The sequence below is a fragment of the Heliangelus exortis genome, chromosome 1 (assembly GCF_036169615.1).
Source record: "Heliangelus exortis chromosome 1, bHelExo1.hap1, whole genome shotgun sequence".
Classification (NCBI taxonomy): Eukaryota; Metazoa; Chordata; class Aves; order Apodiformes; family Trochilidae; genus Heliangelus; species Heliangelus exortis.
Window position 1 is genome coordinate 152714206 of NC_092422.1, and position 21159 is coordinate 152735364.

The window sequence follows — 21159 nt, forward strand, 5'->3', positions numbered from 1 at the left end:
AGAAGTTAATATGTCCTGTTACATTTCCTGCTTTTTTGTTTGGTTTGGTTTTTTCATGGCATGACTTGCCATGCTGACAGGATACTGGTGAGATTTCAAACAGAGAAAAATTTCTTCCTAGGACTTTATTTCAGGGTTCAGGAGGTTAAATTAGATTGTCAATTAATCTAACCAACGTTAAAATCTGATTTTCTTTGGTGTAAAATTCTGTGAGAGGTGTATCAAACCATCCTCACCATACTTTTGGTCATCATTTTTTTTTTTTTTTTTTTTTTTTTTTTTTTTCCCTGAGAAGGGAAAAGCCTTAATTTTCCTGTTTTCTAAAAGGATAATTTTATAGGAAGTTTGAATTTCCCTATAATTGTTGTCAAAAAGTATGTCTACTAAATGTATGCTGTGCAAATAATGAAGTATCTTTCTTGAATTTCCTTAAGCACACACCAATTTCTTTGAAAAATTTAACTCCAGTATAAATAAAAACTCTTCTTTTAAGAAGTGTTGCACAGAAACATCCAAAATCCTGTCTGAAATTATTACAGCAGGTTTCTTTTCCTTCCCTCCACATGCTCAGCATACTTATTTGAAGATGTTAGACATATTAAAAAGAAGAAAAAAATACACTGCAAAATATTTCACATAATAAATCATGTTCTAATGGAACATGGCAAAAGAACTTGTAAACATTTCAATAGTCAGCTTCCTTCCTGCTCCTAACAGCTCACAACCAGGAAATCTCAGATGTGTCACTGTAAAGGTGGCAAGCTGCCACCTCTTCGTAATTTACTTGCTGTCTCAAGGATGGCAGGTTTTAGTGTTTTGTTAATACTAGAATTTTGTGTTTAGGACTGACCATAACATTTTGGGGTAGGTTATTATAAAAGCAAAAAAGCACAAGGAAATGAGACACTATTCTCATGTACACACTAAAAAATTTAACTCTTATTCTTTGGCCTTCCGAGCTATCAACAGGATGTTGACCAGATACATTGGCCTTGACTTTTGGAAAATTTAGGTTACCATGAGACATATTTAGGCCACCCATAACATAATCAAAATTGCAAATGTTTCCCTAATTCTTATCCATGTTCTCAAATATAGATCTCTGTATTGTATTAAACCATTAATCTGCCATTATCAGGCTCGCTTAGTGGGATTAAATTTTTTTACCTCATGAGGTGGCGTCCAGTCACCTGTCACTTGACATGTCTACTCAGTTGAAAACTCACTGATATCATCAGAAGCTTTGTTGTGATGGGGATGAGTAAATCAGACTTGATTCTGCAAAAAAGTTTTACCTTCTTTTACACCATGAGAGGAGGGAGTAAAAAGTCTTCCTATGCCTCTCCTCTACCTCTCCCGCTGAGAAAACCCAACAAAAAGCTTTATGGGAACAATTTACTGCTTCTGAGTAACTCCTGCTTTCATAGGAATTGTTCTCATAGACCCAGGATGTAAAGGTTAATGACCCACAGACAAGATGACCTCTCCATGTTATACATAGTAAGAACAAAATTAAAATGTAAACAAGTTCAATGAGATAGACCTTCAGTCTTGTTCCCTACAACCAGGTGACTGACAACAGGGTTGTTGTAAGCTAACAATCATAAAATCAGAAGGAATTTTTTCAAAGCAGTGTGAAGAAAGAGAGAAACTAATTTTCAAATTTTCACACAGTGTATAGTAGAAGACAAGGCCAATGGGCATCATTTTGAACGGCCGTCAACTAACATCCTTGTCGAGTTCAAAGAGTTGGTAGTGGGTCCTCTTACAAGAGAAGAGCTCTAGCATTGATGTGCTGACATATGCTGATAGTATTGTCATGCTGGGGTGCTATGGAAGTGGCATTGGAGTTGGATTATTTTTCTTTCATCATTTTCAGTCGGTTTGACGTGCATTACTCCTTTTCGTGACGTGGTTTTGATTCATTTATGTCAGAGAAATGACTGCTATTTTTCATCTCCAGGGTGATGAAGAGGCTAGCCTGGGCTTGCCAATCAGTCCCTTCATGGATCGCTCTGCTCCTCAGCTGGCACACCTCCAGGAATCTTTCATCACTCACATTGTGGGACCACTATGTAACTCCTATGACTCAGCGGGGCTGATGCCAGGGAAATGGATAGAAGATGGTGATGAATCAGGAGACACTGATGAGCACGAAGAGGAAGAAACAGGAGAAATGGAAACTTGTGAAAATACTGAATCCAGTAAGTTGTTCAAACTAATATATTTCAACAGAGCAAATTCCATATTGTGACCAAAAACTAAGCAGCTGTTTTGCAAAAGCATAGTGATGGTGAATTGGTCAGGGTCAACATGAACCTCTCCACAGCTACAGTGATTCATTGCTGTCCTTGGAGAAGGTGGCATGTAGCCTGTTACATTGCTCATGGAGACATCCCATGGTTTCAGGACTGATACACATTGCTGTTCATTTCTACTACTCATTTATACCTTCAGTTGAGGTTACTGGTAATGGATCACCTGTCTTTGCCAGAGGCATTTTTAGACTGTCTCAGCATATGTTAGACTACAACAATTTCGGTCAAATAAAGGATGGCTAGGAGAAGATTTTTTGAGGAAAATGCTTGATTTTCATCAGTTAGCACGATGTACAGGAATAATTGAATGAGGCTGTGAGATGCTCATCTAGTAAAAGAATTTTTAGCAATGGAACTATTAAAATTGAAATTTCTTCAAGTTTATGTACGGAGGAGAGTAGGGAAAGACTCGACACTGAGCATTGCTGTACTGTGTGCTAGGAGCTGCATCATTTAACCCTTCTGGCTAATTAGTAACTAAAGCTTGATAGCTTCCTCCTTCTCCTCCAGAAGATTTGTCATACTGGGAGAAAACTTTGAACCTTGAAAGGAGATCTCAGGAACTCATTAGAAGTGATTTTTAAGAGAAAAAAACTGGAGACTTACTGTTTTTACCAGTGCAAACCTGCATGTGTTACCTTTTCCTCTCTTTTGTTCCTTCTCCCTCTTAATTTCCTATTTTTATTTCCTTCCTCCAGGTCATGTTTGTCTCCCTCCCCAATCTCTAATCCTTTTAGAAAGCAACAGCCTTAGGTCCACTAGTGAAATATTGATACGTAGTTTTTTCTCTTAACAGCCTTGCATTTTCTGTTCTTTCCTATATGCTTTTATGCCCTAGTGTGTGCCATTTCTATTTTCTGTTGTGAAACAGAAACAGGAAGATTTGATGGTTGCAATAAGTCACATAAGAACATGGAACTATCATCTGTATCTCCTGAACTGACCTTTTATGTGTAGGAAGATCCAGGGGTATACAGTTTGTATTTAAGATGTCATTGCTGTTGTTCACACATAAACACCTGCACATTTTTTAAGTTTAGTAGGTTGATATACACAAAAAAGCTTTTTTTTTTTTTTCCTGAGAAGAGTAAACAGTAGGTAATATAGCCTGATGGAGTAGCAGTATTAAACACCAGCCAGGCTGGCAGTGAAGTCTTGTGGCTTTGTTTTTTTTTTTTAAATTGGTTGGAAACAGAAGTGGTGAGGTACCAACAGGCTGACTCCTGTTCTTACTTCCGCTGTCAGAGTGGTTCCAAAGAATGTTTATCAATATGGTGATAGGCACTTTATATATATAAACATAAATATAAATATCACATTAAATATCACATCAAGTATCAAATTAAATATAGATTTTTTTTTTTTTCTGAGAAGAGTAAACATTAAGTAATATAGCAGACATGGATTTATTTTAGATCACCTGGTAATCCATCAGCTCTGTAATGACAGGCAGAGAAACATCTTTCTGTGGCAGATTGGTATTTGTGGAATTGTCTGCCAGGGGAAAGTGTATTCCTGAAACTTATATTGCTGTATCAAAATGAAAGATAACAGATGTTCTCATTTATCCATTGGAGTGTCTAACCTTACTTTGAAATCCTTAGTTTCCTTTCAGGATCTCTGTACTTACTTATTTTCTGTATAACTGGTTGTCAAGTCCAGCAATGCTCGTTTCAGGTTAAAAGCACAGGACATTATTAACTCTTGCCACATTCAAAACAAATAATTTTTCAGTTGTCTTTTGGTTTATTTTTCACATTCTACTCTGTGACAGTATGTCACTATGCAGCCTGGTGCTCCTAGGAACTTTATCTTTTTCAAAACCTTAAAAATTAATGTATCATAAGTTTTGAAATATCCAAAGAAACTCTTACCACCTCCTTCTTACCAAATGTAGGGTGCTCATCTTCTCAACCATACAAACTTTTCTGCTGGGTTCCTAAATTCTATGGGACTGTGTGGATCTGAATCAGGAATCTACAGCATCCTTTGTGTCAATACGGGTCATTTGGAATTTGAACCTATCATCAACATAATCTTGGAGGTCCACAACTTTCTTAGTAAAATAATGCATACATACTAAGGGTTTTATAGATGTTGGTGAAGAGCTTTTTCTTCATGGAAATCTCTTTTAGGCAGGTGGAAATATAATTGTGGTAAAAAGCACTTCACCTAGGTCCTGAGAACTCACTAAAGCAGCTGAGATAAATCTAAGAGTTATAAAATCTTAAGTTAGCTTGCAATCTTTTTTATTATGCAGAACCACACAAGTTCTGATGCAATTATAAGAATTAAACAGGCTCAGTCTTTAGTGATTCAGACAAATTTTACCACCACAAGCAAGTGCTCTCTCTCTGGTTACCTCAGAAGAAACAAGATGTGGAGTCACCTGGGAAACCCAGGAGAGAATGTCCCATTGAGGCATTGGCAGGGTAGGCACTTCTTATTAGTGCTAAACCTGAATGTTTCCTACAGGGAACCAAGGGCTTTCTAATGAAGGATTGAGTTGGATTTGGTCTGCGCTCGATGAAAAGCTCTTTGTTTCTAGTTCAAAAGCTTCAAGGGCTAAACGTTTTGGATCCTGACACAGACATACTTTAGGCAACCTGCAAATACTAATCCACGCAAATTTATTTGGTACAAAACATTCCTCTACGTCACCTTCTTTAAAAAGAAATCTTTGGAGGACTTATTATTTCAGTTCTGTGACTGTTGTAGCCACTGTTAATGACCTGGGAAAGTTTTCAAGCTTTGTACGGTTAAGGAGTTAACAATCTGTTTTGGACAAACTATATTCACACAGAAAAAAAAGAAAAAACCCACACTTCAGAGAGCAAAACACTTGTAGTGCAGCTGTGCCAGGAATCATAAGAGTGGCAAAAGCATTTGATAAGTGTAACAGCAGGGTGAACATGCTTCAAAACCCAAACCAATCAAACTTCTTGATGGTATTTGGCAATATGAATACCTCTTCAGTGATCAGATTCCATTGCCGAAGCAATGGAGGGCTAAGGCTTTAAGGTCATGTCCACTGAGATAGTGGAATGATAAATCTCTGACTTTTAAAAGGGAACATAGGAATAGTTTCCCTCCTTTGATTACTAATGCTTGCTCATTCATTATCCTTCTACAGCTCAGATAAGATGTAAAATGTGTAGAAAACAAAATCAGGATTTTTTTTCTAGGACAATCAGCAGGGATCCACTGGGAGCAGAGCAGGCACAGAGTGTTGTGTGCTAGGTTGATCAGAATTTTTAACCAGTTGATAGAAAAAAATGAGCATAAACAGCCCAGCAACAAATGATGCATATCCATTCAATCACTAGATGTCTTTGCGAGGTCCTGTGAGCTCATAGTCAAGGACAGCAAGCAACCTATGACAGGATCAAGCTGGGGTTTAAACAGTGCAGGACACCAATTTATTTTCCAAGATGTCTAGAGAGTCATAGCTTTCTGAATTTTAAAACTGTTTAAGTTTGTGGGTTTTAAAAAAACTCTTGGTGCAGTTCCTCTGTCTGCTTCCTGCACTTTCAGTCCTTTTGCCTTCTCTCAGAGAAAACAGTGTGCTAATGCCACATGGTATTTTACAGGAAAGAAGACATTCAAGAGGAGGAAAATCTACTGTCAGATCACTCAGCACCTGCTTCAGAACCATAAAATGTGGAAGAAAGTAATTGAGGACGAGGAGAGGTTATCTGGGACAGAGAAGCAAGGTGCGGAGCCGTCGACGCTGCACCAATCTTCCGAACAAATCCAAGCCATCAGGGAAGAGGAGGAGGAGAAAGGGAAGCCCAAGAGGGATGAAGAGGAGAACACAACTGTAGAACCGAATCAATGACAATATTTACAGCAGTATTTTAAGACAGATTGACTCGTGCACAGACTCTTTCTCAAGCCAGCACAGCATTTAGACACTACACTGTAGAAGTATGGGATAATGCGCCTACAGCTGTTTAATTTGTTTCTCCTTCCTTTTTATGGTGAGGTACCTTGTTTAAACTTGTATGCTCAAGGAAGCTTTCACACTGCGACACCGGCTTTTACAGACTTTCTTTAAAGAGATCCGGGGATGGGTGGAATTATATAAATATATATAGAGAGAGACAGGGTTATTGGCTGCGCACTTCAGCAAAATACATTTAATGATATATTATGGTCACTGTGATATTTACAGAAGAAAGTTATCTAAGGAAATGCTGCTTCTAAAGCACGTTTGCAGTTAACAGTAAGGTACCAGTTAAGTAGCTTTTGCTCTGAATGCTGAGGGTTAAAAGTTCCAAAGCTTTGTGTGAATGCTGATGCATCCTGCCAACATATATGTGTGTCTGTGAGTGGGTGTTTGCAAGTGCGAGTGGAAGTAACATAATGCAGCATAGTTTGAGTTGTTACTATGCCAATTGTAGCACATGTTCCAATATAGGATGACAAACAGAAGACCTGAATTTTAGAGAATTTTTGCCTGCAAGGGAAGTGGAGGGCATTTTGAGGAGCTCTGTGCTGCTGCAGGCAGCAGCCTTCCAGCAGGGACTGCAGTGCCCAGGGCTGCTTCCCTGGCCCCCAGCGCAGACTCCTCTGCCTCTCCCTCTTCTACACTTGCCAAACTGCTGGCAAAAAGGATGTGCCAGGCAATTTTTCCTGGCCTTCTGTATGCTTCAGAGTGTGTGGATGGCCGTGTGGGGCAGTGTGTGTGTGGGGCAGGAGAGAGCAGAGAGCAAATGTGTGTATATACTCGGAAACCAGAGGCACGCTGTCATCTTCCTACCCTAACCTTATGCCTCCCTGCATCAGTGGCCAAATATATCATTTAGGAACAAAGGTAGACTACATCTCTTGAGAGCAAAAGATGGGGAGTGTGGGGGCCATGCCCTTCCTCAAAATAAAAGGCAAATGATGCATTAGGAGCAGTGTGGGGGACAGGTGCCAGTCCTGTATTGGCTGGACAATCATATGTCTCAGCAACCACTCGCATGAGCTTCAGAGAACTTGGTTTTTCAGTGTGAGGTGCTGGATGGGAGCAGTTTGTTGCTGGCATTCTGCTTAGAAACAGTGTGTTTGATCCCACCAACATATTTTTTTTCTTTTTTTTTTTCTTTAAGGAAAAGGAAAAGATCGGGCCTGTAAAAAGATCAGATTTTTTTTTTTGTGTTGTTTATTTGTTTTCTCTGTTGTTTATGCTGTGAGCCAAATGTCTATTTAAAAGGTTGGATATTCACTTTCAATATTTTATTTCACGATATTATATTTGTCAATGATTAGCTATCTAGATGTAAATATGGAAAAATTTTTATGGGTTCCTGTAGATAATGATATCTTTAAGAAAAAAAAAAAAAAAAGAAAAAGAAAAAAAAGGGAAAAGTTTTTTTGTAAAGCTAATTTTTTAAGAAATAAATACAAAAGCATTTTTATACAGTGTAGCCATTTCCAAACCCAACAAATAAAGTCTTGAGTAATTTATATAGACTGTTCTGGGAAGCCAGTGGTCTACAGGATCAAGGCTTTAAGATATTAATATTCTTTGGGAGACTGGCAGCGCCAACCAATACCACACAATTTAGTTTCATGCCCACAAAAAGAATTTATATATATAAAGCTCAGTATCTCTTAAAAAGGATTTGAGTACCTATCCTTTTTATATTTTCATCCCGCAGCCCCTTGCCAAGAAGAGGATTGCTTGTGTAAGAATGCTTGTGAAAGAAAGAGTTTGTAGGAGAAGTTCTTTCTATATTAAATCTCTCATATTGCACCCATCACTTCTTGCTATTGTTATGCATTCAGCATATTTCATGATCCTATTGATTCCTACCCAATAATCTTGTAAAACATTCTCTATCAAAGTTGATCAGTGTGTGTGTTATCACTTAAGAGTTTCTTTGTGCTTTGGTGTTTCTGTTAGTGAGCTTTCATGGGGAAACAGGATTTTGGTCTCTTATAGGTTGCATTTGCCTGATGCCATCCCTTCCTACTCTTACCAGTAGAGAAGGCATTTGCCTTTTGACAGAGTGACTCCAGAGTGTGGCACTGAATGCTCTCATCAGCAGAAATATTGAATAAGTGTTTTGCAGTGAAATCAGAAAAGCGAAGGTCCTGATTGCACTATTGTTTTTTTTGAGAGAAAGGATATTGCAGAATTAATTTTCAAAAGAAAAAAAAAGATGTCTCCAAGATCTCAGCAAGTCTCCATCAGCTCCAGCTGTCACTGTTTTCACATCTCTTCAGTCACTTTGATTAATAATTTTATTTGGGATTTTCTTGTACAAGCAATATGCAAACCTTATAGTATGAGAAGATTTTAATATTCCTCATTCTGTCCTTTAATATTAAACTTACAGAGATGCTTTAAAATGTCACATCTCCAAGGCATTTTTTTTCTCCATTTTGAGTGCATTATCACTGGGACTGGATTATTATTGATTTTTATATTGCTTTTGCTGCAAAAAGAAAAAAAAGGTATTGCAGAAAATGTTAGTGGGCACTCAGTTGGTAAAATAACAGAGACACATTCAAGAATGAGGCAAAATCTTGCACTTAGTCCTCTAAATAGGCATATACAGGGTTTAAGTAAGAAAATTAGCCTAAAACTGTGCTGACATGGGATTATATTTTTCCTATTCATAATTTTTTGTTGCCATTAGGTAAAATCAGTTTCAGGTTCTAGTTTATTAAGTTTTCTTCCTATATTGCCAATGCAGCTGTCACAAATTGTTACTGCATTGCTACACAAGCTGTTTGTGGGTACAGTTTGATTAGCTCGGGTCTTTTACAGTGAAAGAATTGCTGACAGGCTTAAAATTGGAATGTTTGTTGACTTTATCCAACCAGGAAGAAGCTAAAATAGCTGGGAGTGGTTAAATTGGTAAAAAGCTGGATAACAGAAACCAGTTTCTGCAGATACCTGCAGATAGTAATCCGATTTTCAGTCTTTGCAGTGCATTTCTGATAGGCAGTGAGCAGAAAATTTCCCAGGTTGTCTTAAATATAACCCACCAATAAAAAATGCCAGAGAGATTTTATATCAAACATGTGAATACCATGTTTGTTTGGTTTTTTGTTTTTTTTTAGTAGGTAATGAAGCAGGTAACTTTTAAGTTTGTTTTGGTTTTGTTTTTAGTATTTTCTGGTCCAAAGGAGGAAAAACTTTTGATCTGCAGTGGCAGCAACCTTTCAGGTGAGATATTTACAATGGTGACATGGGTTTGTGGTGTGCACAATATATAAAGAGGTTTGTTAAATACCACACAAAGTAAGCCCCATTTTAACTGTGTTGCAGTACTCAAAAAAAAGAAGGGGAAAAAAAAATAATAAAAAAAAAGGTATGTATTTTATCTTTCAGTTCTTTAAAAACAGATAGAAAAATAGAAAAAGACTGGATTGTTTTTACAATTGACTTTTTAGTTTTCTTCACTGTATTGTCACTTGGTGACTGATCCTGTTCCTTTCTAGTCCAGGAGAAGTTTCCTGTTACCTAAAGTAGAGATCTTCTTGCAGTGCTTGCAGCTCCCAACACAGTGAGAAAAGCACTCTGCCTGTCATGTTATTGTCACATATTAACTCTTTTGTCCCCATATTCCCATTGTGCTTGGTAGTCACATGCTATTTAACATAGAATATCTTTGCTCATCATGCTTGTGTTGCAGAAAGAATGAATGGAAGTAGAGAGTGTGAAAGGCCCAAACTGTTAATTCTCTTTTCTTTTAGAAGGAGCCTGAGACTTTAGTTTGCTTCAGAAATGTCCCAGAAATGCAGTTTGGAGAATCCAAGGATCTTGCCAAACAGTCAGCAGTACAGTCTATGAGGACTTCCCAGTCCAGGCACATTTTCACCTTGTGTTGTGCTCGTGCTGCTGAGTTGTGAGCTGAGTAGGTGTGGGGTAGCTGTCAGCTTGGGTTCTCAGCTGCCTGAGCCCTACCTGATTTTAGTGGGACTTGGGATCCTGGAAAATTTTCTCCATTTTCAAAACGAGCCTTAGACACGTCTGAAAATTTTGCCATAGTATAATGCAGCAAATGGGTTGTGGTTGGTCCCAAAAATTAATGAAGTATTTGTGCGAAGTCTCACTAATTATCTGGCACATTCTCCTTGGTCTCTATGGTGTGATCCTGTGCTGGTGGCTTTGCTGGTGATGAAAATGGTTGCAGGTTTGAGTCCACCCTTTGACTGACTTGTCATAGGCACAGCCAGGTGTGCTGGTCAGTGTGAGCCTGGGCTGCCCAGCAGATCCAGCTGTGCCCAGGACTGGGATCCAGAGAAGGCAAGAAGCTGCTTCAAGTGTGGAAGAGGCAAAGCAGATGTACTGCAGTTCATTCTAGAGCTGAGCCATCTGATAAACATAGTGTTCAACAGGTTGGGAGGGCAGCAATAACACTCTGGCTTTTCTTCCTCTGACAGAAGAGGCATTCAACTGCTGGAAAACCTTTACTTCACAGAAAACCAAAAAAAACCCCAGCCCCCCACCCCCAAAAAAAAAAAAAAAAAAAAAAAGGATAATTGCTATTACTTTTACACAACTTGTTTAAGGAGGAAAGGTTGCAAGCAAAAGATGAGAATTTCTTGAGCATCCCTCAGCTTCATGGGTGGAAGTTTAGGTTGTGGTACATGACTCTCCCAGACCTGCTGCAGGCTCCACATCTGTGAGGCAGGTGCAGAAGGTTTCTTGCTCTTTCCAGTCTTGGACCTGGATGCTGGCCTGAAACCTCAGGTATTCCTCAGCTGGCAGCACAGCACTGGTGTAATTAGTCCTGGGGTTTATGAGGTTGAAGACAGACAGGGAGAAAGTCAAACTGACAATTTGTAGGAAAAAGAAGAGGAAATGTTAGTCCAGTATGAAACAGGCTTTGTGCAACACACTGAATTTTCTTTAATTTTCTATCAAAATCAGGTGTAACCACACTGGAATGAAGTAAACATAGAGCTTCTGGGGTTTTAATTACTGGATTATGTTGCAGCATTGGTCAAAATGGTGGCAGCATTAAAGATAATTTTTCCCATTAAGTGGGGTGGGGAAATCTCTCTTTTTTTTTTCTTTTATACTTTCAGGTGAATCAACAAATAAAGAGCGTCCAGGCCTCCTGAAGAAATTGCATGTTCAGTGTTTTTGAACAGATATGGGAATAATTGAAATTAGGTGACAGGTCTCAAGCAATCCTTGGAAGAGCTAGGAAAAAAATAATGATTATTGGAGGCAAATGCTGAATTAGAGCAAAATAACATCAGTACTGTTGAGTGCACCTTAGTATGATAAATCTATTTTTGAATTTCATCACTTTCCTTTAGCAAAACAACATTCCTCTGGAGGTAAATCAAAGGCAGGGTTTTAGCCCCTGCTGTGGTAGTTATTGAATCTCAGCATTGGAGGGAGCGCTGGGAGAGTTATCCTCCATTTACATCCTAATTATAATTTATTCAGAGGCCATTAGTGGCTTTTTCCTGGCAGGGGGGTCTTAATAAAAAACACACCACATCTCCGCCAGAGGACTCAGGCATCACCTGCGTCAAAACTCTCTTGACTTCTTAGGATGATCCAAGCTCCTCAGGAGCTTGCAGGCAGGAGAGTGGGAGTGTGTATCTGAAGAGTCCATTTTTCACAATGACAAAAATGGGCAAAAGCTCAAGCTGGTCAACAATACTTCTTTGATAAAGCTGAAATAAGGATAAGCATTGTGCAGTCTGAAAGCTTGCCAGCATCACTGGAGGTGTACACAATAATTGCACAAGTAAAACTGTTCCTTCTCGCAGGTGATGAGTTCAGGTAAAACCAGCTGGCCTTGGCTGTGGTCTGTCAAGCTGAAGGATCTAGTAAACTAATTTTTAAATGCAGTATTCTAATTCCTCCTCATTTAAGAAAACTTTGCCTGATGCTAAAGTAGGAAGAAAAAATTACAATACTTATTTCAGCTGAGCTTTTTGGGTGGGTAGCCCATGACAGTTGTTTCTTAGTTCCAACAGGTGAGAGACTTGTTCTGCTGTGGATGGTGTATGGGATCTGTGTGCACCAAGTAGCACGATTTAAATCTGCAGGTGTGGAAAGTGGTGTATCCCAGCAGTGAATTAGACTGGGAAATCCAAATATTTCTAGTTTCAATCTGTGTTGGAAGCATAAGAACAGGTAGAAAGGACTTTGCCACAGCTGCAGACCATATATACTGTTACGGTTGAATTCTCTTGTCCTGATTCAGAAATCACAGAAATCAGATTGAATGAGCAAAACACAGCCCAGGCTGTGGATCCAGGCAGGCAGATGTGTCTTAGCTTGCATTTCCTCAGGCTCATAGAGGAGGATTTGCCCATTGGCCTGCAGATGTTGTGAGGTTCCGGTGGCACAGCACAAGTGGGAGGAAAAGAACAAATGTAAAATATCAGAGGATTATTTCCCAAGCAGCTGTAGAAATACCTTAGAGTGATGTAATCCAAGCCTGCACCCACGTCTCCATGGTTAGCTCACAGAGAAAGCCCTGAGGTAGTGTGTTTAGATGCTCAGTCTTCCTTTACCACAGTGAACACTTAGAAGCAATGCTTGTGAATCAGAAGTTGCTCTTTATTTCTAAATATTTACTTCAAGGAGATTGATGATTTTAGGTTTTGTAGTTGTTTTTTTTTTCTTCCCTGACCCTAGCCATTTTTCCCCATGTTTTAAAAAACAGATCAGAGAGAAAACACTTCGGGATTTGCCGTGCATGTACATACTATTTTAGGTAGAAAGCCCATCCTGTTAAAGCTGTCTTTCCTTTTCAAAACTCCTGCCTGATTCTGACACACAATGAAAACCTTTCTGAATGCAATTTTAGGTGTTTGTAAACCCTGATACAGTACTGCAGATGGTGTCCTAAAAGATCAAAGACAGCATTTATAACTGCTGTGTGGTGTTGATGGTATTTTTAATATTTCAACCATGTCAGCATACACTTGGTCATTACTTTTCTGAAGCTAAGTCTTCTTTTTCTTGCATAATCAATATAAGATGTTTGCATGAGAGAACGTAATTTAAGTTCACTTTTTTAAAAGACGTGATTCATACTGTAGGTTATGTTTGTTTAATGTTTTCACTGACAGATGGCAGTTCTTTTTCTTTTTAGTGCTCTTGGTAGAAGAACATCTAGGACATCTTCCAACAGAAACACTTTTTGTAACCTTTGTCTCCACTAGTGGAAGTTGTACCTTTCAAAAATAATTGTTTTCCAATACGATTTGGCTATCTGGGTAACAATATGCAGGTATGTATATCACATATAAGATGTGATGTTAAAAAAAAAAAAAAAAAAAAAAAAAAAAAACATTTTAATGAAAGTATTCAAGAAAATAAGTTAGTCAAAAAGTCAAAACAACTTCTTCTGAATTCAAATTTTGCCTGTGTTGTGGTTGAAGCACTTGTCCCCCACTAGACTTTGGGGCCAAAGTGTACAAATATTGGATCTGAGGAATTTGGTCATCTTACATCCTGTCCTATGAGGTTTGACTCCTAGCCTTGGACCTCAAGGCACCTCAGACACAATGATTCTATGATGCTCATTCAGACTTTGCTCTAGTAGCAATTCACCCAAATACTTCAAAATTAATCCCTCCTTGATTTTTCTCCACTTCAAAAGATGAGAGAAAGGGGAGAAATGTAATTTTATATGGCTCTATTTGAAAAGAGTTTTGTGTACCTTTATAATTCTTTTGAAGCAATATTTTCAAAAATTACTGCCAGCCAAAGTGGCAATGCAGAGAAGTGCCATCTTGTTCAGGATTTGTACACACCAGTTTTTAACACAGTGTTCTTTTCACGAAGTACTACATACGTTAATTTATATTTATATATTGTCAATATTGTTGTAACCAAGCTTCTCCTTTTTAAACACTTCAGGAACAAGGCCTTGTATTTTTAGGTGATTTTCATAAACAGAATAATTCTTTTCCTTTCACTAGTATCTTGCACTTGATACATGTAGCAATACTTAATATATTCTCTTCACAAGTATTTGTTAAGTGATTTAGTTAATGGCTGATAAATGTTTTGTACAAAATAGATTCTGTACAGGAAAAAAATCTTTTAGATAAACATTATTTATTTTTACTGTTTTGTAAGTTAGACACTATAATGAAGCTCCTTTTTGCCAGAATTACTGGAAGTGCCTCTTGGTAAAATGTATTATACAGTAAATACGTATTCAAAATTATTAGAAATACTTGTCACAAAATGAACAATGTGGATGTTGCAATGTGAAGACAATTGTACAACATAAATATAATTCTGTGGTATCCTGTTTGCTGTGTTTCTTCTTCCTTTATTGAGCAAATTTTCTTTTGGTAGTCAGCTTTTTTTTTTGATTTTTGCACCAGGCTGCAAATGATCAGTCTTAAAACTCTGATTCAAATCTGTTAAAACTCATAGAGACTGAGTTACCAATTATTTGGTGGTATTACCCTGCTTGGTATGTGTTAGTGACCCATATTCTCACTCACTGGCATCCAATAACCTGAAACTTTTACCACCAGAATTCTGCATTTTATTTCAGATCACTAATAAATCCCATTTTAAATTCCGTGTGGCTCAACCAAGGCCTCATTTTAAACATCTTAAACATCCTTCTTTAATGATGGTAAATATTTTGACATCCAGCATTTTTGTATTTTTCTATTCAAGGAATATGAAACATACTGATGGAATGTGGTACTGTTCAGCCATAGTAATACAGGGTGACTAATGCTTTCATAGAAAATGAAAGTAGTTACCTTAACAGTGTTTACTTATTAATCACAGAAGTAATCTGTTAAAGTGGGACATCAGTAAGTGAAATCAATTTTCTTGCATATTATATTGGTAAGTATACTGTCAATCTTCAGTGCAAGATTTTTCTAGTCAATTAGGTGGGCTGGGATTGACATTTAAGCTGCTTTTGCTCACTTTTTATAATTAAAATTATCTTATAGCTTTCTAATTTTTTTTTCTTACCTGCTCTCATCAAAGACCTGGAGAGCTTTTCAGCCAACTTATTTGAAATGACTATGCACAAATTCTCTGCATCAACTGTTTATTCACAGCCTATTTTTCTGTAACTTAAAAATCAACAGATACCAAAACCTGGAAAAGCATCAGCTGCATATCTGCTAGCTTTGAAGTTCCATCAGTTTATTTATCCTCTGGCTTTAATCCTGAAAGGCAAAAATGTAAGGAAATGTGCACCAGGCAGTGATTCGGATGGTATTAGCTGGGATCATTGCCAGCATGAAAGTAAAATATGGTTATACCTATTCTCATGGAACTCTTAAGCCTGTCCCAAACACTTCATAACTCCCCAGCATGGAATTATTTGATCCAGAGATTTACAGCTGCCCACAGAAAAGTATGCAACTGGAATAGTGAAGAGCTCTTCTCCTTCAGTATTCCTCCTCAAGAGGAGTAGGGGCTACCAAGAATGCACTTGTCTTTGAAATCACCCAGCTTGCTCTGGAGCTCTTCAAACAGCAAGGAGTTCCCATGGGAAGAGATGAACAATAAAACCCCGATCAGATGCAGGCAATCTGCTAATGAGACCACCCATGAGGATGCCTCTCCTGGGGTTCTGGTAAAACCTAGAGGAGGCCATGACTCTCAGATGGTAGCAGCTCAATTAAATGTTGCATTTTCTAGGTGTTCAAATTACACTCAATTGCCCAGACAAATCCACTTGCCTGAAACCGTTTAAATTGTTTCACACACACAGAAAAAGGAGGCAAAAAAAGAAAAGAAAAAAAAAAAAAAAAGGAAGGAAAACCAAATAGAAATTGAAATCTCAGAGAACTTTTTTCACTCTATTTAGCAATGCTTCTGTTAACATTTCTTCAATTATCTCACAAAAATCCTAGCATGGGTAGAACTGCAGACCACTTTTGACAGTCAGATGCATAACTTCCAGGTGCTACCCTTACTGATAGAGTCTGTAGCTCTGGGATAGCCATTACACAATCCAAGGGAGGTTTTTAACCACTCCTCACTGAGTTCCTGAAAAAAACCTGGCATGCTGAGAAGCAAACTGAAGGAAACTAAACAGCTTCACAGCCGAGGGGTGACACTAATATTGCATTAATTTGTGAGCCATGGAGGAAAATATGCAAGCCTAAATTTTTATCTAAGGTTTTGAATCATTGTGTCACACCTAGTCCAAGCTTCCTGTTACAATCACTATATAACCTGAGATAGATGTGGTTAAGATAAAATGGTTGCTGCAACATCTGTTTGTCCACAGCCAGGAAATACAAAGCAGAAGGTTCCCGTTTGATCTGTATGATGGCTTCATTTGCTGCAACTTTTTTTGTTGTTGCTGGTAAATTATTTCCCCTCACAGTCCTTTGCACATGTCAATTGTTTATTGCTGTGCTTGCCAAAGGCATCAGATTCTACAAATTCAACACCTTTTGTGTAATGAGTTCTACCGTTAAGCTCTTTGTACCTTCCCTTCTCATATTTTTAGCCAAAATCTTTGGGTTTAATTCTAGTTCAAAGAACTTATCTGCATTACAAAAAGTGCTATGGGATTTCATTAAGATTTATGGTATTAATCCCTAGTGGCTTGGAAAATTCCAGTTTCTTTTATTACCTTCTCCTAAATTAAAATTCCCCCAAAGGTCCAGTGGGTAAAAATGCTTCCTGCCCTGAAAGTTTTGTTGCTGGGTCTCTCATTCATCTTTCTTGCTATACCCGCTCAGAGCTGGGTTTTACAGGGCCCCTTCAGATCTTTGCAAAGTATGGTTCTGTATAAGTATACATATTACTTCTCTTCTCTTAAAAATTTTAGTCAAAATCTGTCTGGGTTCATAGTTCTGGTTACCTTCAGCAGGTGCTTTTAAGGTGATCCAGAGCTGTGATGCTATATATGATCTCAGGTGCCCAGCATGTGGAACATACATACAAAAGGTGGTGGAGTTCTATGGTTAGATGCAGTAAATGTTAAATTTTAAAACTGCTATTTTTCTACGTTCCGTCTGAGGTGTCATGAAAGGGGACGAAAACACACACTGTCATTAATAATTTGATGAACATTTTGGGTTAATCAGGCTCCTCATAGGGGCCTGTGCATATCCTAATAATAAGTTAGCTAAGCCAAAAATTAGATGAGTTTTCTATTGCTTTTTATGTGTTTTGGTAAGACAAATATTCTTTGAGTCAAGACCTGAAAGTCCTAAGTTAGGGGGAAGAATTACTTCAAGTCTGAAATTTTCACTGCAATCCCAAAGTGCTTCCAACAGCCAAAGCACACTGTTCGTCTCTGGTTCTTTGATGTGGGAGAGATTTGTTCTGATACTGGGTTTCCTGCACCTTTTTTTTAACAAACATATTCTTAGGACTGGCAACAAAAAGAAGAGAAAAATTAATATCAAGATATAATGTATCTATAGCAATAGGTGGGTACAGCAAAAGCAATTAAAATTATATAAGTGGTGAGACTGGATTGCTTTATTATTTAATTGTAAATGTCTTTGCTGTCTCTGCTTGACTCCAAAGTACATAGAATCAGAATTGTCATAGTTGAAAAGGACCTTCATGATCATCAAGTCCAGCCATCAGTCCTACACCACTGTACTCACTAAATCATCTCCCAGAGCACCCTTGTTTACCTAGGAATCACAGCAAGAAGAAACTTTTTATTAATTATAAAAGTTAAATTGTACTAGAATTTAAGTACACAGCGACTTTCTTTTTTTTTAAGAAACAGCTGCTTACAAGCTGTCATGCCTTCTTGCCTTTATTTTGGCAGCTGCATTTGTAGACTCAAGAGTGGTGAGATGCCTCAAGCTGGGGCAAGGATTGCTGGACAAAGATCCAAGACATCTGGATCTGTTGGGAGTTTTCCCTGAGTTCTTCATAGACTTCCTGCATGACCTTCAGCAAACGTGAATGGTTTCAATGCCTCTCCTTTAAATGTGAGTATTACTTGCTATGTAGCCAGGTCTCTCCTTCTCTTCTGCTCTTGCTCTGAGGAGTTTAGGAGGTGATTGCAGTAGAAGACCTCTGGTCTACATGCAATTGCTGTCAGGACCATCTCTCCTTCTCTGTGAGTCATTCTAGTCACAGTAGACCATGCCAGGGTTGGAGTATTTATGTGCTAGCATAAATAAAATAATAAGGGACCTTTTGGCTGGGTGTCAGTCTGAGTAGTTTAGGACCCATGCTATAAAGAGTTTGTATGTAGCTTTGCTTTGCAATGCAATATTAAGGATAATGTGTTCTCTGTTGGACCAGAGAAATCATGGAAGTTCACATTTGAAGGTGATCAGAATCTGATTCTATCAGATAAAAATAAATGTTTCTTTGCAGCTGTTACGAGTGTATTCAGATTTAAGTGTAAAATTCCTCTTCACAAGCAAGCCCTTAGAACTGAAGCAAATCCTCCAGCATGTTTTAACAAAATGTCTGTAACAAAGGAAGTTTTATGCTTCTGAATGCTGGCCTTTCTTGAGATTTTACACAGTTAGCTTTTGCTCATGAAAGAAACAGCCAGATCTGTTGTTGTTGTTGGATGGTTTGAAGGCTGACCCACAAACCTGACATGTTGTTAGTGTATTGATTCATCCATGAATCAAGATTATTCTTGTCACAGGTATTCACCATGGCTAGACTGGGCTTTGCAATGTAATTAATTTAACCCTGTGCTTTAGAAATGAAGGTGGTCTGGTTTCTAATTTCCTGTAAGTGATACAATGTAGGAATGCAAAGAAAATAGAAGCAGACCTCAAGAAACAAGATTTTGTCTGGTTCTTTGTCCCATAGCTGCTTTGAAGGTTTTTGTTTCAACTACAGAGTTAGTTTAAGTAAGCAATTTCATTTAGGACTACAGGAAAGAAAAAGCTTTCTTGTCTAATAGATTGTCTAGCAAGCTTCCAGTGGGTTTTGTGTCATTGTTCTTGGGAAGCTCTCTAGTTTGGGAGACACTGAAAAGTGACATGTGAGGCCTCATGTCCTGTATTGGAATTGGTAGTGATTCATTTCCCCTGTCTCAGTACTTGTTAGTAAACTGTAGTGGGTGATATACTATATCCACAGACAGGGAGGCTAGCAAATTCCTACCTGGATGAGACTTTCTTCTCTGTCAGATGAATTAACTGAATTTTAGTGAAGATCTTGTATTCATTTTCTCTAACATCCCAAAAAAGTATTGTAGAGGACATAAATTCAGCTGTTTCTGAGGCACTGCTATTATTCACTCATAAAGGAATGGTGATGCTTTTCTGGAAGGTGTAAGAAAACTTTCTGTAATGGAAAATAACTCCCCCAGAGCAGTGTTGATAAAGTTCCAGTTGAGATAATATCTACACTATAAAGATGTCAAAGAAGGCTCTGTAAAGTAATTCCAGTCAAAGCCCAGCTGTGGTAGAAAGCTGATGCTGAGGTTTTTACAATGAACCAGCCATCCAGAAAAGATGAAAAGATTGCACTAAACCTTGTGGGCCACATTCTTCTAGGCATTGCTTCATCTTAAACTGCATAAAATTACTCTTTTGTTAATTTTCTGTAAGAGTAGAGGACCATTCTCTGGTGTTCATTGATATGATTTGTAGCATAAAGGGGTCTTGGAAGATTATGTGAAAGGGGCTTATAGAAAGAAATCATGACTCTGAACATGAGCCTCACCTATTTTAAGGGACAGTGTGGTGAAGGCTGTGAGTGGCAGAATAGCTGGAGCCTGTGTCACGAATTGTTGAAGGAGACAAGGTCAGCAGCAAAGATTAAAGGTCAGGCAAAGCTAGTACAGATCCTGTACTGTGTAAACTCATTTTTCCTAATAATTGAAGGAAACAGGCTGGAAGCTGTTCTCTGAAAGAACTCATAATCACTAATTCTCCTAATCACTAATTCCTGTGGACTATTAGGAACACTGATATCTTTTAGAAAAAGGGAAAAGAGATTTCCAAGTTTCCAAAACTGCCAAGTAAGGACATAAGTCATATTAAGGTACAAAATGTGAGTTACATGCAGTGTAATAAAATTCCAGCGTATTAAGAACACAAAATGGAGATATAATGAAGGAATGAATAATAATTTGTGTTAAATCTAGGAAAGTAGAAGCCTGCTCCAAGGCTTTGTGTTTGGCATGGCACCGTTTTGGGTGTCAGTGGGGTTTTAGCTGCCATGGGAACATATCCTACTGCAGAGGGTGGGAGAGAGCAGGATGGGGAAAGGGAAGAAGATTTTATAGTTTGTATAATTAAAGCTCACAAATTAGCAGAAGGCAGAGATCTTATAGCCTCTCTCAACTCAAGCAACTACACAGGGGGCTAGCCACATTCTTCACCTTTATACAAACTTACAAATAAACACCATTTTTATAACCATGACCTCCTGACAGGAAAAACACAGGGTGGGAATGATGTTAACCTAAAATTTTCCTTTCAGTGTGGTAAAGGACTTGACTGACTCTCCCAGGCAATTCTGTCCTCTCTTCTAATGGGTCTTTTCATTCTGGTTTTACATCATGTTGATGGGGACTTCGCCCTGAGGCTTTTGGGGAGCAGGGAATACTGGGCATACTGGGAAGGACCAGTGTCTGAATGAGAAAGCTTTTTGAATCAGCAGTTCACCCTACATCCTATCATCTCCCATGCCCTTCAAGCCCCCCTTCCCCCCCCTTTTTTTTTTTTCATCCATTTCCCCTTGAAGTCTTTTGTTTCCTGGGAATGAGCAATTAAGAAGTTCAGGATTATTTTAAATTTTTTTTCCTCTCCACAAAGCTTTGTCACGTGAGCCATCAAACTTACAGCAAGTTACAAAGAAAAATACCCCAGAAAGCTTTTAGATGTTCTTTAGGATTTCCAGCTAAGGCACCCGGCATCTTTTCTTTGCCTGTGTGCCTGATGTCTGGAGTTGACAGGAGGAGAGAAAGGAAGAAAG

The 21159-nt window shown here is 38.3% G+C and overlaps 2 protein-coding genes across 4 annotated transcripts in view; both read left to right on the plus strand.

Annotated features, from left to right (window-relative positions):
- Positions 1–9502, plus strand: part of PDE3A (phosphodiesterase 3A) — a 242807-nt gene extending 233305 nt beyond the window's left edge. For all 3 annotated transcript variants that reach the window (XM_071733053.1, XM_071733051.1, XM_071733052.1), the window contains 2 exons: positions 1964–2204; positions 5909–9502. In XM_071733053.1, coding sequence (XP_071589154.1) covers positions 1964–2204; positions 5909–6156 — 489 coding nt within the window. In that variant the 3' untranslated portion in view covers positions 6157–9502. The remainder of the gene's footprint in view (positions 1–1963; positions 2205–5908) is intronic.
- Positions 9503–13165: 3663 nt separating this feature from the next.
- Positions 13166–21159, plus strand: part of LOC139791163 (solute carrier organic anion transporter family member 1C1-like) — a 67630-nt gene continuing 59636 nt past the window's right edge. Inside the window, exon 1 of the mRNA XM_071733064.1 lies at positions 13166–13171. The gene's annotated coding sequence lies outside the window, so the exon portion shown is untranslated. The remainder of the gene's footprint in view (positions 13172–21159) is intronic.